The sequence below is a fragment of the Bombina bombina genome, chromosome 1 (assembly GCF_027579735.1).
Source record: "Bombina bombina isolate aBomBom1 chromosome 1, aBomBom1.pri, whole genome shotgun sequence".
In the NCBI taxonomy this organism is placed as follows: domain Eukaryota; kingdom Metazoa; phylum Chordata; class Amphibia; order Anura; family Bombinatoridae; genus Bombina; species Bombina bombina.
The window spans coordinates 514,410,898-514,428,984 of NC_069499.1; the positions used below are offsets into that span (position 1 = coordinate 514,410,898).

Sequence of the window (18,087 nt, forward strand, 5' to 3'; positions counted from 1 at the left end):
CGCTGACCCCTGCATATTATTTTTAACCCCTAATCTGCCGCTCCGTACACCGCCGCAACCTACGTTATCCCTATGTACCCCTAATCTGCTGCCCCTAACACAGCCGACCCCTATATTATATTTATTACCCCTTAATCTGCCCCCCCCCCAACGTCGCCGCTACCTACCTACACTTATTAACCCCTAATCTGCCGTCCGGACCTCACCGCTACTATAATAAATGTATTAACCCCTAATCCGCCTCACTCCCAACTCAAAAATTCTATAATAAATAGTATTAACCCCTAATCTGCCCTCCCTAACATCGCTGACACCTAACTTCAAGTATTAACCCCTAATCTGCCGACCGGACCTTGCCGCTACTCTAATAAATGTATTAACCCCTAAAGCTAAGTCTAACCCTAACACCCCCCTAAATTAAATAAAATTTAAATCTAACAAAATAAATCTTATTAAATAAATTAATCCTATTTAAAGCTAAATACTTACCTGTAAAATAAACACTAATATAGCTACAATATAAATAATAATTATATTGTAGCTATTTTAGGATTAATATTTATTTTACAGGCAACTTTGTATTTATTTTAACTAGGTACAATAGCTATTAAATAGTTAATAACTATTTAATAGCTACCTAGTTAAAATAATTACAAAATTACCTGTAAAATAAATCCTAACCTAAGTTACAATTAAACCTAACACTACACTATCAATAAATTATCGGAACAGCCAATAGAATGCAAGCTCAATCTGATTGGCTGATTTGATCAGCCAATCGGATTGAGCTTGAATCTGATTGGCTGATTCAATCAGCCAATCAGATTTTTCCTACCTTAATTCCGATTGGCTGATGGAATCCTATCAGCCAATCAGAATTCGAGGGACGCCATCTTGGATGACGTCCCTTAAAGGAACCTTCATTCGTCTAGTCGTCGGGAGAAGAGGATGTTCCGCGCCGGAGGTCTTGAAGATGGAGCCGCTCCTCGTCGGATGGATGAAGATAGAAGATGCCACTTGGATGAAGATGTTTGCCGGTCCGGATCTCCTCTTCTTGCCGGATAGGATGAAGACTTCGGAGCCTCTTCTGGACCTCTTCTTGCCTGATAGGATGAAGACTTCGGACCCTCTTCTGGACGGATCGGTGATACCCGTCATGGTGAAGATAAGGTAGGAAGATCTTCAGGGGCTTAGTGTTAGCTTTTATAAGGGGGGTTTGGGTTAGATTAGGGGTATGTGGGTGGTGGGTTGTAATGTGGGGGGTATTGTATGTCTTTTTACAGGCAAAAGAGCTGTTTTCTTTGGGGCATGCCCCAAAGAGCTGTAAAATTTTTATTTTAGAATAGGGTAGGGCATTTTTTTATTTTGGGGGGCTTTGTTATTTTTTAGGGGGCTTAGAGTAGGTGTAATTAGTTTAAAATTCTTGTAATCTTTTTTTATTTTTTGTAATTTAGTGTTTTTTTTTTGTAATTTAGTTTAGTTGATTTAATTGTAGATAATTGTAGGTAGTTTATTTAATTAATTTATTGATAGTATAGTGTTAGGTTTAATTGTAACTTAGGTTAGGATTTATTTTACAGGTAATTTTGTAATTATTTTAACTAGGTAGCTATTAAATAGTTATTAACTATTTAATAGCTATTGTACCTAGTTAAAATAAATACAAAGTTGCCTGTAAAATAAATATTAATCCTAAAATAACTAGGGTAATACACCCAATAGGGGGCGCTAAGACTAATAATGTGTATAATACTAAGTATATATATATATATATAGGTGTATATATATATAGGTGTGTATATTCAACAATGCAATTTACAGAGCCCGTGTTGGATGAGCATAGATCTATATATATATATATATATATATATATATATATACAAAAAATATACAAGCCACTGTGTAAGCAAAATTACATAAAACCACACATTTCCTTGCAATATTTGTCATATATAACAATATCAGACACCAAATACCATAGTCCCAAATTAATGGTGGAAATCAGACTCAGTAGATATAGTCCAGTATATTTCAAAGTATAGTCATTCAATAGTCCTCCAGGCCGCACACAATCTTCACCCTCAAAAGGTCAGCAAATCTATAAATGAAACACAAGGAAAGAGGCGCCGTATGTGTGAATCTGTAATACCCAGTAACAAAGATAGAGCAATTGCAGGGTACTCACAATATAGAAAGGCACTCAGATGTGCCTGTAGATGCTGGCTGTTTTTTTCAACAGACCAGCTAGCTGTGCAAGGCACTTCAGGGTCCAGAAGTAAAAATCTGTATGTCTTGACAAGCAGTAGATGGTCAATCCAGAAAAATAAGACCCAGGAGCTAGGTGCAAACAAAAACACATGACTGTGTGAATCTGTAAGGTAACAATGGTTAATTTACAACCTGTGCAGGGTACTCACATACTAGAGAGGCACTCAAATGTGCCAATAGAGGCGGGCTGGTTCCCCAGGATCCTGAGCTACCTGGTGATCCTGCACACTGTGGAGTGGCCTGCACCAGTAGTGCATTGTTCCTCCTGAACCTACCTAGGTATGCTTTTCAACAAAAGGATACCAGCAGAAAAAAGTAATTTCTTCTATAAGGTACGACGAGTCCACGGATTCATCCTTTACTTGTAGAATATTATCCTCCTGCTAACAGGAAGTGGCAAAGAGCACCACAGCAGAGCTGTCTATATAGCTCCTCCCTTAACTCCACCCCCCAGTCATTCTCTTTGCCTACTCTAAGTACTAGGAAGGGTAAAGTGAAAGAGGTGATAAAATGTTAGTTTTTATTTTAAATGGTACCGGTGTGTACTATTTTCGCTCAGGCAGCAGATGGATGAAGACTTCTGCCTGGAGGCTAATGATCTTAGCATTTGTCACTAAGATCCAGAGCAGTTCCCACAGAATAGCTGAGGAGTACAAGAAACTTCAGTGTGAGGAACGTTTTTCATGCTATATAGCAGTGAGGTATGTTCAGCCATTTTTTTCTGGAGAGAATGTGGTATTTCAGAAATGGCTGACAGTATCCCCATGAGGGTAAGGGTAAGCAGTAATCCTAACAGAAGAGGGGTATTACTAATCTTGCATGAAGGGGCTGAGTAAAAATGGTTGACACTGAGTTTGAATGTTTGTGGGCAAACGTTTATTGACCTGGGAGCACTGATAACGTTTTTGGCAGTGAAGTTTTTTATACTTTATTAGAGGGTACACTTGGCTTCTGTTTCTGGGTTTGAGAACCCACATGGCTAGTTTGAGACCACTCTGGTGCGGTTCATTTGGGCTGTGAGACACCGAGTGAGATGGGCGGGGCCTATTTTCACACCCCAGTTGCGCAGTTGTATTTGCAAGTCTAGCAGCAAGCTCCAACTCCGGTGGGCCCTTGTGGAAGTTTTGGGCCAAATTGAAGCTTTAACCCTGTTGTTCCAGTTCCCTGAGGGCAGGTAGGCGCCACAGCAGGGCTGTGGCGAGGTGCAGGGGGAGTTTTTTCAGGATTTAAACCGTTATTAATGATCCAGTTTTTTACATAAGGGTTAAGTGTTCCTTTCCTTGTGGGGAAAACTTAGCTGCTTAATTTGAATACTTATACAAAAAATTGGAAAGATTGGATTAATATAAAGCAGTTTTGCAGAACGTGTATGTTTTTTTTCTCGTTAAGGCGCAGTACCGTTTTTTAAGATTGTTATTTTTTCACTAAATAAAGTGTTTTCAAGCCTGTTTGTGGTCATTACTAGCCTGTTTAACATGTCTGACATTGAAGAAAGCCAATGTTCAATGTGTTTAGAAGCCATTGTGGAACCCCCACTTACAATGTGTCCCTCATGCACTGAAAGAGCAATAAATTGCAAAGAACATATTTTAGCTGATAAAAGTATGTCACAGGATGATTCTCAGTCAGAAGGGAATCAGGTTATGCCATCTAATTCTCCCCAAGTGTCACAACCATTAACGCCCGCACAAGCGACGCCAAGTACTTCTAGTGCGTCTAATTATTTCACCCTGCAAGATATGGCCGCAGTTATGAATACTACCCTCACAGAGGTTTTATCTAAGCTGCCTGGGTTGCAGGGGAAGCGCAGTAGGTCTGGTGTGAGAGTAAATACTGAGCCCTCTGGCGCTTTATTAGCCATATCCGATGTACCCTCACAATGTTCTGCGTTGTGGGTGAGGGATTTACTGTCTGAGGGAGAGATTTCTGATTCAGGAATGATGTTCCCTCAGACAGACTCAGATATGACGACTTTTAAATTTAAACTAGAACACCTCCGCTTGTTGCTCAGGGAGGTTTTAGCGACTCTGGATGATTGTGACTCTATTGTAATTCCAGAGAAATTGTGTAAAATGGACAGATATCTAGAGGTTCCTGCTTACACTAATGTTTTTCCGGTCCCTAAGAAGATTTCGGACATTGTTACTAAGGAGTGGGATAGACCAGGTATTCCGTTTTCTCCCCCTCCTACTTTTAAGAAAATGTTTCCCAGACACCATGCGGGATTCGTGGCAGACGGTCCCTAGGGTGGAGGGAGCTATTTCTACCCTGGCTAAGCGTACAACTATACCTATTGAGTACAGTTGTGTTTTCAAAGATCCTATGGATAAAAAATTAGAGGGTCTTCTAAAGAAAATATTTATTCATCAGGGTTTTCTTTTGCAACCTATAGCGTGCATTGTTCCTTTAAATACTGCAGCTGCTTTTTGGTTTGAGGCTCTAGAAGAGGCTCTTCAGGTTGAGACCCCATTAGATGATATTCTGGATAGAATTAGGGCTCTCAAGCTAGCTAATTCTTTCATTACAGATGCCGCTTTTCAACTGTCTAAATTAGCGGCAAAGAATTCAGGTTTTGCCATTTTAGCGCGTAGAGCGTTATGGCTTAAGTCCTGGTCTGCTGACGTGTCATCAAAATCTAAGCTTTTAGCCATCCCTTTCAAGGGTAAGACCCTATTCTGGCCTGAACTGAAAGAGATCATTTCAGATATCACTGGAGGAAAAGGCCATGCCCTTCCTCAGGATAAGACAAATAAGATGAGGACCAAACAAAATAATTTTCGTTCCATTCGAAACTTCAAAGGTGGTCCCTCTTCCTCCTCCCCTGCTGCAAAGCAGGAGGGGAATTTTGCTCAATCCAAGTCAGTCTGGAGACCTAACCAGACTTGGAACAAAGGTAAACAGGCCAAGAAACCCGCTGCTGCTACAAGACAGCATGAAGGGGCAGCCCCCGATCCGGGACCGGATCTAATAGGGGGCAGACTTTCTCTCTTTGCTCAGGCTTGGGCAAGAGACGTTCAGGACTCCTGGGCTTTAGAAATTGTGACCCAGGGGTATCTTCTAGACTTCAAAGATTCTCCTTCAAGGGGGAGATTTCATCTTTCTCGATTGTCTGTAAACCAGACAAAAAGAGAGGCGTTCTTACACTGTGTAGAAGACCTATATACCATGGGAGTAATCTGCCCAGTTCCAAGAACAGAACAGGGGCAGGGGTTTTACTCCAATCTGTTTGTGGTTCCCAAAAAAGAGGGAACCTTCAGACCAATTTTAGATCTCAAGATCCTAAACAAATTCCTCAGAGTCCCATCCTTCAAGATGGAGACCATTCAGACTATTTTACCAATGATCCAGGAGGGTCAATATATGACCACCGTGAATTTAAAGGATGCGTATCTGCACATCCCTATCCACAAAGATCATCACCAGTTTTTCAGGTTCGCCTTTCTGGACAAGCATTAGCAGTTTGTGGCTCTTCCCTTCGGGTTGGCCACAGCTCCCAGAATTTTCACAAAGGTGCTAGGGTCCCTTCTGGTGGTTCTAAGGCCGCGGGGCATAGCAGTGGCGCCTTATCTGGACGATATCTTAATTCAGGCGTCAACTTACCAACTAGCCAAATCTCACACGGACATCGTGTTGGCTTTTCTCAGATCTCACGGGTGGAAGGTGAAAGTAAATAAGAGTTCACTTACCCCTCTCACAAGAGTTCCATTCCTGGGAACTCTGATAGATTCGGTAGACATGAAAATTTTTCTGACGGAGGTCAGGAAATTAAAGATTTTAACCACCTGCCGAACTCTTCATTCCATTCCTCGGCCATCAGTGGCTCAGTGTATGGAGGTAATCGGACTAATGGTAGCGGCAATGGACATAGTTCCGTTTGCTCGCTTGCATCTCAGACCACTGCAACTATGCATGCTCAAACAGTGGAATGGGGATTATGCAAATTTAACTCCTCAGATAAACCTGGATCAAGAGACCAGAGACTCTCTTCTTTGGTGGTTGTCACAGGATTATCTGTCCCAGGGAATGTGTTTCCCCAAGCCAGCATGGGTCATAGTGACGACGGACCCTAGCCTATTGGGCTGGGGTGCAGTCTGGAATTCCCTGAAAGCACAGGGAGTGTGGACTCAGGAGGAGGCTCTCCTCCCGATAAATATTCTAGAACTGAGAGCGATATTCAACGCGCTTCAGGCGTGGCCTCAGCTGGCTTCAGCCAGATTCATAAGATTCCAGTCGGACAATATCACGACTGTAGCATATATCAATCATCAGGGGGGAACAAAGAGTTCTCTAGCGATGATAGAGGTTACGAAAATAATTCGATGGGCAGAGACTTACTCTTGCCATCTATCAGCAATCTATATCCCAGGTGTGGAGAACTGGGAAGGGGATTTTCTAAGTCGTCAGACTTTTCATCCGGGGGAGTGGGAACTCCATCCGGAGGTGTTTGCACAACTGATTCATCAATGGGGCACACCAGAATTGGATCTGATGGCGTCTCGTCAGAACGCCAAACTTCCTTGTTACGGGTCCAGATCAAGGGATCCTTAAGCAGTACTGATAGATGCTCTAGCAGTGCCATGGTCGTTCAACCTGGCTTATGTGTTTCCACCATTTCCTCTCCTCCCTCGTCTGATTGCCAGAATCAAACAAGAGAGAGCGTCTGTGATTTTGATAGCACCTGCGTGGCCACGCAGGACTTGGTATGCAGACCTGGTGGACATGTCATCTCTACCACCATGGACACTACCACTGAGACGGGACCTTCTCATTCAAGGTCCTTTCCAGCATCCAAATCTAGTTTCTCTGCGGGCGACTGCCTGGAGATTGAACGCTTGATTTTATCCAAGCGGGGATTCTCTGATTCGGTCATAGATACCTTGATTCAGGCTTGAAAGCCTGTCACTAGGAAGATTTATCATAAGATATGGCGTAAATATCTTTATTGGTGTGAATCCAAAGGCTACTCATGGAGTAAGATCAGGATTCCTAGGATTTTGTCCTTTTTCCAAGAAGGATTGGAGAAGGGGTTATCAGCTAGTTCCCTAAAGGGACAGATATCTGCTTTTTCAATTTTACTGCACAAGCGTCTGGCAGATGTTCCGGACGTTCAGTCATTTTGTCAGGCTTTAGTTAGAATCAAGCCTGTGTTTAAACCTGTTGCTCCGCCATGGAGTTTGAATTTAGTTCTTAAAGTTCTTCAAGGGGTTCCGTTTGAACCTACGCATTCCATAGATATTAAGCTTCTATCTTGGAAAGTTCTGTTTTTAGTTGCTATCTCTTCGGCTCGAAGAGTTTCTGAACTATCTGCATTGCAATGCGACTCGCCTTATCTTGTTTTTCATTCTGATAAGGTGGTTTTGCGTACCAAACCTGGATTCCTTCCTAAGGTTGTTACTAATAGGAATATTAATCAGGAAATTGTTGTTCCTTCCCTGTGTCCTAATCCTTCTTCTAAGAAGAAACGTCTGTTGCACAACTTGGACGTGGTTCGTGCTGTGAAGTTTTACTTGCAAGCGACCAAAGATTTTCGTCAAACATCTTCTCTGTTTGTTGTCTATTCTGGAAAGCGTAGAGGTCAAAAAGCTACGGCTAACTCTCTTTCTTTTTGGCTGAAAAGCATCATCCGTTTGGCATACGAGACTGCTGGACAGCAGCCTCCTGAAAGAATTACAGCTCACTCTACTAGAGCGGTGGCTTCCACATGGGCTTTTAAAAATGATGCTTCTGTTGAACAGATTTGTAAGGCTGCGACTTGGTCTTCACTTCATACCTTTTCCAAATTTTACAAATTTGATACTTTTGCTTCTTCGGAGGCTATTTTTGGGAGAAAAGTTCTTCAAGCAGTGGTGCCTTCTGTTTAGGCATCTGTCTTGTCCCTCCCGTTCATCCGTGTCCTATAGCTTTGGTATTGTATCCCACAAGTAAAGGATGAATCCGTGGACTCGTCGTACCTTATAGAAGAAAAGTAAATGTATGCTTACCTGATAAATTAATTTCTTCTATGGTACGATGAGTCCAAGGCCCGCCCTGTCTATTTAAGACAGATTATATTTTTTTGATTTTAAACTTCAGTCACCTCTGCACCTTTTAGTTTCTCCTTTTTCTTTCTGTACCTTCGGTCGAATGACTGGGGGGTGGAGCTAAGGCAGGAGCTATATAGACAGCTCTGCTGTGGTGCTCTTTGCCACTTCCTGTTAGCAGGAGGATAATATCCCACAAGTAAAGGATGAATCCGTGGACTCGTCGTACCATAGAAGAAATTAATTTATCAGGTAAGTATAAATGTACTTTTTGACAATGAAAATAAATCGAAAAGTGTCTTAGAAATTGCATGTTCTAGCTGAATCATGAAAGTTTAAATTTCAATGTCATATCCCTTTAAGGGAAAACTGTTATTTCAGACTGTACATGACGCGTGTGTTACTTTACTTTAGGACTTACTGCTCTGCACCTAACAGCACAGTGCAGCTCCCTGGAAGTCCTTTCCTGCCTCCTGGCACTGAATGCAGATTACATGTTACATGACAGCCGTGGCTGGATGGCTATACATTTTGCTGCTTTCTATGGCTCTATTCCTTGCATTAGGGCTCTTTACAGAAAAGATGCTGCTTTGTTAGAGATGGAAACAGCCGCTGAGTAAGTTCATTTGTATCGATTTAAGTTTGATTTTTTTATTGGCGCAGTAGTACAACAGTGATCCAAGCAAAAGGAATCAACTCCAGATCGCCGACTATGGTGATTTAAGATCTCTGCTAACTGACATGAAACCAGAGATTGGGAAACTGGTATGACTTCATCAAGTTAATTCAAGTCTATTCAATGGATTAACAATTGTTGAACAGTCAAGTATTTAATAGATGTGTTTTTTCCTTGCACAACGACTATTAACTTTAAAAAGTTAGTATAAATCAAAAGAAAAAGATAATAAGAGTTTTAATAAATAATTTAAAAAAATTAATATGTTTAATTGTTATTCCTTAATATTGTTTTGTATCATTATCCTTATTAGAGGTTGTGCACTACTAGTCTGAATATTATATTTACGGGTTACGTTAGGTGAAGCTGATGGTGAGTTTATAGAGGCAAGGGGGCAGTGACCTGAGAATGTTTGAAAACAACTAATCTAGACCATAATAAGCAGAAAGGTCACCACAACACTGACAAAAATACTATATTTTCTTTCATGTAATTGGCAAGAGTCCATGAGCTATTGACGTATGGGATATACAATCCTACCAGGAGGGGCAAAGTTTCCCAAACCTCAAAATGCCTACAAATACACCCCTCACCACACCCACAATTCAGTTTTACAAACTTTGCCTCCTATGGAGGTGGTGAAGTAAGTTTGTGCTAGATTTCTACGTTTATATGCGCTTCTCAGCATGTTGAAGCCCGGTTCCTCTCAGAGTACAGTGAATGTCAGAGGGATGTGAAGGGAGTATCACCTATTGAATACAATGGTCTTCCTAACGGGGATCTATTTCATAGGTTCTCTGTTATCGGTCGTAGAGATTCATCTCCTACCTCCCTTTTCAGATCGACGATATACTCTTATATACCATTACCTCTACTGATTTTCATTTCAGTACTGGTTTGGCTATCTGCTATATGTGGATGGGTGTCTTTTGGTAAGTATGTCTCATTTACTTAAGACACTCTCAGCTATGGTTTGGCACTTAATATATAAAGTTCTAAATATATGTTTGTACTTATATTTGCCATGATTCAGGTTTATCAGTATATTTCCTTTTTGCAGACTGTCAGTTTCATATCTGGGAAATGCTTTATATAAAAAAAAAAATTCTTACCCGAGGTTTTCAAATTGACTCTTTCTAAATTGCGGGCTGTATTAGGCTTGCGAGAGCGCAAAATGCTATAATTTATTGCGTCATTCTTGGCGCAAGATTTTTTTCGCGAAAATTACGTTTGTTGATGCAAATTCGTTATTTACGGCGTCTTGGTTGGCTCCGAGTCTTTTCTCGAGGTTGCGTCATCTATGACGCTCAAGTTTCGTTACGGACGTTTTTGGCGGCAAAATTTTTTTTTCAGTTCGTGGTGCGTCATACATGGCGCCAAACATTTTTTCATTATTTAAGACCTCATTCCTTTTGCCTCTGGTCTTTTTTTCTATGTCAGAGTCCTATTCTGTTTGCATTTTTTCCCATTCCTGAAACTGTCATATAAGGAAATTGATAATTTTGCTTTATATGTTGTTTTTTCTTTTACATACTGCAAGATGTCTCAATCTGATCCTGTCTCAGAATCTACTACTGGAATCCTGCTGCCTGATATCGGTTCTACCAAAGCTAAGTGCATTTGTTGTAAACTTGTGGTAACTGTTCCTCCAGCTGTGGTTTGTAATAGTTGTCATGATAAACTTCTACATGCAGAAAATGTTTCCATCAGTAGTAGTTTATTACATGTTGCTGGTCCTTCAACATCTAATGCTCAGGATATTCCTGTAAATTTAAGAGAATTTATTTCTGATTCCATTCAGAAAACTTTGTCTGCCATTCCGCCTTCTAATAAACGTAAAAGGTATTTTAAAACTTCTCATAGAGTTGATGAATTTTCTAATGACAGACAACATACTGATTTATCTATCCCTGATGAGGATCTGTCTGATTCAGAGGATCCTGCCTCAGATATTGACACTGACAAATCCTCTTATTTATTTAAAATGGAGTATATTCGTTCTTTATTAAAAGAAGTGTTGATTGCATTAGATATGGAGGAGACTAGTCCTCTTGATACTAAAACTAGTAAACGTTTAAATTCGGTTTATAAACCTTATGTAGTTATTCCAGAGGTTTTTCCAGTTCCTGATGCTATTTCAGATATGATTTCTAAGGAATGGAATAGACTGGGTATTTCTTTTACTCCTTCTTCAAGGTTTAAAAAATTGTATCCTTTGCCTACTGATAGATTGGAGTTTTGGGAAAAGATCCCCAAAGTTGATGGGGCCATCTCTACTCTTGCTAAACGTACTACTATTCCTACGGAAGATAGTACTTCTTTTAAAGATCCTTTAGATAGGAAGCTAGAATCTGATCTAAGGAAAGCTTATTTATGTTCAGGCCATCTTCTTAGGCCTGCTATTTCTTTGGCTGATGTTGCAGCTGCCTCAACATCATCAGAATTGATGTTAGATATATGTCTTTAGCTATTTTAGCTAGAAGAGCTTTATGGCTTAAATCTTGGAATGCTGATATGACTTCTAAATCGACATTGCTATCTCTTTCTTTCCAAGGTAATAAATTATTTGGTTCTCAGTTGGATTCTATAATTTCAACTGTCACTGGGGGGAAGGGAGCTTTTTTGCCTCAGGATAAAAAAATCTAAGGGTAAATTTAAAGCTTTTAACCGTTTTCGTTCCTTTCGACAAAATAAAGAACAGAAACCTAGTCCTTCCCCTAAGGAATCTGTCTCCAATTGGAAACCTTCCTCAATCTGGAATAATTCCAAGCCATTTAAGAGATCTAAACCAGCCCCCAAGTCCGCATGAGTGTGCGGCCCTCATTCCAGCTCAGCTTGTAGGGGGCAGATTAAACATTTTCAAGGATGTTTGGATAAATTCAGTCCAAAATCATTGGATTCAGAACATTGTCTCTCAGGGGTACAGAATAGGTTTCAGAGTAAGACCGCCTGTGAGAAGTTTCTTCTCTCACGCATTCCAGTGAACCCAGAGAAAGTGCAGGCTTTCCTGAAGTGTGTTTCAGACTTGGAGTAATCTGGGGTAATCGTGCCAGTTCCTTTTCAGGAATAGGGCCTGGGGTTTTATTCAAATCGGTTCATTGTCACAAAGAAATAAAATTCATTCAGACCAGTTCTGGATCTAAAAGTCTTGAATCGTTATGTAAGAGTACCAACATTCAAAATGGTGACTATAAGGACTATTCTGCCTTTTGTTCAGCAAGGGCACTATATGTCCACAATAGAGTTACAGGATGCATATCTTCATATTCCGATTCATCCAGATCACTATCAGTTCCTGAGATTCTGTTTTCTAGACAAGCATTACCAATTTGTTGCTCTTCCTTTTGGCCTAGCGACAGCTCCAAGGATCTTTTCAAAGGTTCTCGGTGCCCTACTCTCTGTAATCAGAGAGCGGGGTATTGCGGTGTTTCCTTATTTGGACGATATCTTGGTACTTGCTCAGTCTTTACGTTCTGCAGAATCTCACACGAATCAACTAGTGTTGTTTCTTCAAAGACATGGTTGGAGGATCAATTTACCAAAAAGTTCTTTGATTCCTCAGACAAGGGTAACCTTTTTAGGTTTCCAAATAGATTCAGTATCCATGACTTTGTCTCTAACAGACAAGAGACGTATGCAATTGGTTGCAGCCTGTCGGAACCTTTAGTCTCAGTCATTCCCTTCAGTAGCTATGTGCATGGAGGTTTTAGGTCTCATGACTGCAGCAACGGACGCGATCCCCTTTGCTCGTTTTCACATGAGACCTCTTCAGCTTTGTATGCTGAACCAATGGTGCAGGGATTATACAAGGATATCACAATTAATATCCTTAAATCCCAATGTTCGACTATCTCTGACTTGGTGGTTAGATCACCATCGTATAGTTCAAGGGGCCTCTTTTGTTCGTCCAACCTGGACTGTGATCACAATAGATGCGAGTCTTTCAGGTTGGGGAGCTGTCTGGGGATTTCTGACAGCACAAGGGGTTTGGAAATCTCAAGAGGCGAGATTACCAATCAATATTTTGGAACTCTTATGGATTCTCAGAGCTCTTCAGTTTTGACCTCTATTGAAGAGAGAGACGTTTATTTGTTTTCAGACAGACAATGTCACAACTGTGGCGTATGTCAATCATCAGGGTGGGACTCACAGTCCTCAGGCTATGAAAGAAGTATCTTGGATACTTGTTTGGGCAGAATCCACAATTGGGAAGCGGATTATCTCAGTCGTCAAACTTTACATCCGGGAGAGTGGTCTCTTCACCCAGATGTGTTTTTTCAAATTGTTCAGATGTGGGGGCTTCCAGAAATAGATCTGATGTCATCTCATCTAAAAAAGAAACTTCCCAGGTACCTGTCCAGGTCCAGTGGATGCATTGACACTTTCCTGGAGTTATCAACCTGCCTATATTTTTCTGCCTCTAGTTCTTCTTCCAAGAGTGATTTCCAAGATCATCATGGAGAATTCGTTTGTGTTTTGCTGGTAGCTCCAGCATGGGGTCACAGGTTTTGGTATGCAGATCTTGTTCGGATGTCCAGTTGCCAACCATGGTCACTTCCACTAAGGCCAGACCTTCTATCTCAAGGTCCGTTTTTCCATCAGGATCTCAAATCATTAAATTTGAAGGTATGGAAATTGAATGCTTAGTGCTTAGTCATAGAGGTTTCTCTGACTCAGTGATTAATAGTATGTTGCAGGCTCGTAAATCTGTTTCAAGAAAGATTTATTATCGAGTGTGGAAGACTTACATTTCATGGTGTTCTTCTCATAAATTCTCTTGGTATTCTTTTAGAATTCCTAGAATTTTACAGTTTCTTCAGGATGGTTTGGATAAGGGTTTGTCTGCAAGTTCCTTGAAAGGACAAATCTCTGCTCTTTCTGTTTTATTCCAAAGAAAAATTGCTAAACTACCTGATATTCATTGTTTTGTACAGGCTTTGGTTCGTATCAAGCCTATCATGAAATCAATCTCTTCTCCTTGGAGTCTTAATTTGGTTTTGAAGGCTTTACAGGCTCCTCCGTTTGAGCCTATGCATTCTTTGGACATTAAATTGCTTTCTTGGAAAGTGTTGTTTCTTTTGGCCATCTCTTCTGCTAGAAGAGTTTCTGAATTATCTGCTCTTTCTTGTGAGTCTCCTTTTCTGATTTTTCATCAGGATAAGGCAGTTTTGCGGACTTCATTTAAATTCTTACCTAAAGTTGTGAATTCCAACAACATTAGTAGGGAAATTGTTGTCCCTTCTTTGTGTCCCCATCCTAAGAATTCTTGGGAAAGATATTTACATTCTTTGGATGTGGTGAGAGCTTTGAAATATTATGTTGAAGCTACTAAAGTTTTCAGTAAGACTTCTAGTCTATTTGTTATCTTTTAGGAAAGGTCAGAAGGCTTCTGCCATTTCTTTGGCATCTTGGTTAAAGCTTTTGATTCATCACGCTTATTTGGAGTCGGGTAAATCCCCTAACCTGATACTAATATGATACTACTATAAAAGGCAATATGTATAATACATGTAAATATAAATTGTGAATTATGAATTATGTGTGAAAAAACTCTTTTCAAAATTGGAAAAAATTATATATGAAAAAAATTCTATGTGAAAAAATTCAATTCTATAGAAGATGCCAGCAACAAATACTAGAATTGCATATCTATATATAAAAAACTTTATTACAATGTAGGTCGACCTATTCAAGACATACAATAATAAATCACAAAATTAAGAAAAAAAAGAAAATTAGTATAAAAAACTCCTTAAACCAAAAGTTCATGCATAAGAAACAGTTCCCAGGAGTGGACGATTTTTCAAAATGTAATATCTTTTTCAAGCTCTCTTGAGATATTACATTTTTGAAACTAATTGCTCTATTTGCTCTATTTTAAACTAACTCCTACACCTTTGGAGTATTTTATTTGTGCAGATATCTTGTGGCTGAATAACCCTCTGCTAGGTGTTTTTTGTGCAGTATTGGCCATTATAAACAGGCCTTGGGAGCGAGAATGCATATCCTGTAAAAGAAAGCTGCAAAAAATTCACTGGGTTTCTAGCCTAGTATATCTAATTGCTTTTCCCTGTTAAAGCTTTTCTGTTTCCAGTGGCCATTGGTTACTATTGGAAGGTGTGTCCACAGATCGTTGGTTCAAGTTTGGAGGCCGGTTGCTGCTTATTATTATGTAAGTACGGATGTAACTTCCCCTGCTATTTGCTGTGTGACATTTACTAAGAGGATTCCTTGTCCGTAGGGGAAATACCATCATTGGCTGCGACTGCCTCTTTTGTCCTCGGAACGCTCCTCTTACAACTATAAACAGAACAGCATCCTTGTATGAGCGTGGGTCCACATAGTAACAAGCCGAAAAATCGTCCACTCCTGGGAACTGTTTCTTATGCATGAACTTTTGGTTTAAGGAGTTTTTTATACTAATTTTCTTTTTTTCTTAATTTTGTGATTTATTATTGTATGTCTTGAATAGGTCGACCTATATTGTAATAAAGTTTTTTATATATAGATATGCAATTCTAGTATTTGTTGCTGCCATCTTCTATAGAATTGAATTTTTTCACATAGAATTTTTTTCATATATAATTTTTTCCAATTTTGAAAAGAGTTTTTTCACACATAATTCATAATTCACAATTTATATTTACATGTATTATACATATTGCCTATTATAGTAGTATCATATTAATATAAGGTTAGGTGTTTTATTATTATATATATTCTATAATCCTTACTCTTAAGCTGGTTTCAGCGCTCCCTAGTGCTTTGTATTTTGTATTGATTAGTCCTGTAGGTCTTTGAGGGTAACCTATTTTTTCTAGTTGGAGTTTGTAGTAATTTATATTTTTTGGCGCTGGTCACTTAAGTCTATTTTTTGTCGGGTAAATCCCCACCTCAGAGGATTACAGCTCATTCTACTAGGTCAGTTTCCACTTCCTGGGCTTTTAAGAATGAAGCTTCAGTTGATCAGATTTGCAAAGCAGCAACTTGGTCTTCTTTGCATACATTTACTAAATTCTACCATGTTGATGTTTTTTTCTTCTTCAGAAGCAGTTTTTGGTAGAAAAGTTCTTCAGGCAGCTGTTTCAGTTTGATTCTTCTGCTTATAATTTCAGTTTTTTTCTTTTCCATTATCAGATTAAAATTTATGATTTGGGTTGTGGATTAATTTTCTCCAACATTGGTGTGTCCGGTCCACGGCGTCATCCTTACTTGTGGGATATTCTCTTCCCCAACAGGAAATGGCAAAGAGTCCCAGCAAAGCTGGTCACATGATCCCTCCTAGGCTCCGCCCACCCCAGTCATTCTCTTTGCCGTTGCACAGGCAACATCTCCACGGAGATGGTTAAGAGTTTTTTGGTGTTTAAATGTAGTTTTTTATTCTTCTATCAAGTGTTTGTTATTTTAAAATAGTGCTGGTATGTACTATTTACTCTGAAACAGAAAAGGATGAAGATTTCTGTTTGTAAGAGGAAGATGATTTTAGCAGACAGTAACTAAAATCGATTGCTGTTTCCACATAGGACTGTTGAGATGAAGTAACTTCAGTTGGGGGAAACAGTTAGCAGACTTTTCTGCTTAAGGTATGACTAGCCATATTTCTAACAAGACTGTGTAATGCTGGAAGGCTGTCATTTCCCCTCATGGGGACCGGTAAGCCATTTTCTTAGTCAAACAAACAGAATAAAGGGCTTATTATGGGCTAAAAAACTGGTAGACATTTTTATGGGCTAAATCGATTGCTTTATTTGTGCATATTATTCAGATTTAGGCTAACAATTGGCATTTATAATCTTGGGGAATGCTTATAAAACGGCAGGCACTGTATTGGATACCTTTTTCAGTCAGGGGGCCTTTCTAGTCATAGACTGAGCCTCATTTTCGCGCCATTAATGCGCAGTTGTTTTTTTGAGAGCAGGGCATGCAGATGCATGTGTGAGGATCTAAGAATCTCTGAAAAAGCTTTTAGAAGGCGTCATTTGGTATCGTATTCCCCTCAGGGCTTGGTTGGGTCTTAGCAAAGACTATATCTGGGACTGTATAGGGGTTAAATTGAAAACCGTTAATTTAAGGGTTAAAACTCTGAAATTTGGTGTGCAATACTTTTAAGGCTTTAAGACACTGTGGTGAAATTTTGGTAATTTTTGAACAATTCCTTCATACTTTTTCACATATTCAGTAATAAAGTGTTTTCTGTTTGAAATTTAAAGTGACAGTAACGGTTTTATTTTAAAACGTTTTTTGTGCTTTGTTGACAAGTTTAAGCCTGTTTAACATGTCTGTACCTTCAGATAAGCAATTTCTTCTGCTAGAAGAGTTTCAGAGTTATCTGCTCTGCAGTGTTCTCCTCCTTATCTGGTGTTCCATGCAGATAAGGTGGTTTTGCGTACTAAGCCTGGTTTTCTTCCTAAAGTTGTTTCTAACAAAAATATTAACCAGGAGATAGTTGTACCTTCTTTGTGTCCGAATCCAGTTTCAAAGAAGGAACGTTTGTTACACAATTTGGACGTTGTCCGTGCTCTAAAGTTCTATTTAGAGGCTACTAAAGATTTCAGACAAACATCTTCCTTGTTTGTTGTTTATTCTGGTAAAAGGAGAGGTCAAAAAGCGACTTCTACCTCTCTTTCCTTTTGGCTTAAAAGCATCATCCGATTGGCTTATGAGACTGCCGGACGGCAGCCTCCTGAAAGAATCACAGCTCACTTCACTAGGGCTGTGGCTTCCACATGGGCCTTCAAGAACGAGGCTTCTGTTGACCAGATATGTAAGGCAGCGACTTGGTCTTCACTGCACACTTTTTGCCAAATTTTACAAATTTGATACTTTTGCTTCTTCGGAGGCTATTTTTGGGAGAAAGGTTTTGCAAGCTGTGGTTCCTTCCGTTTAGGTGACCTGATTTGCTCCCTCCCTTCATCCGTGTCCTAAAGCTTTGGTATTGGTTCCCACAAGTAAGGATGATGCCGTGGACCGGACACACCAATGTTGGAGAAAACAGAATTTATGCTTACCTGATAAATTACTTTCTCCAACGGTGTGTCCGGTCCACGGCCCGCCCTGGTTTTTTAATCAGGTCTGATGAATTATTTTCTCTAACTACAGTCACCACGGTATCATATGGTTTCT

At 39.8% G+C, this 18,087-nt stretch overlaps 1 protein-coding gene across 1 annotated transcript in view; it reads left to right on the forward strand.

The window, feature by feature from the left end:
- Positions 1 to 18,087, forward strand: part of ANKAR (ankyrin and armadillo repeat containing) — a 510,409-nt gene that overhangs the window by 68,144 nt on the left and 424,178 nt on the right. Inside the window, exon 7 of the mRNA XM_053698605.1 lies at positions 8,703 to 8,904. Coding sequence (XP_053554580.1) covers positions 8,703 to 8,904 — 202 coding nt within the window. The remainder of the gene's footprint in view (positions 1 to 8,702; positions 8,905 to 18,087) is intronic.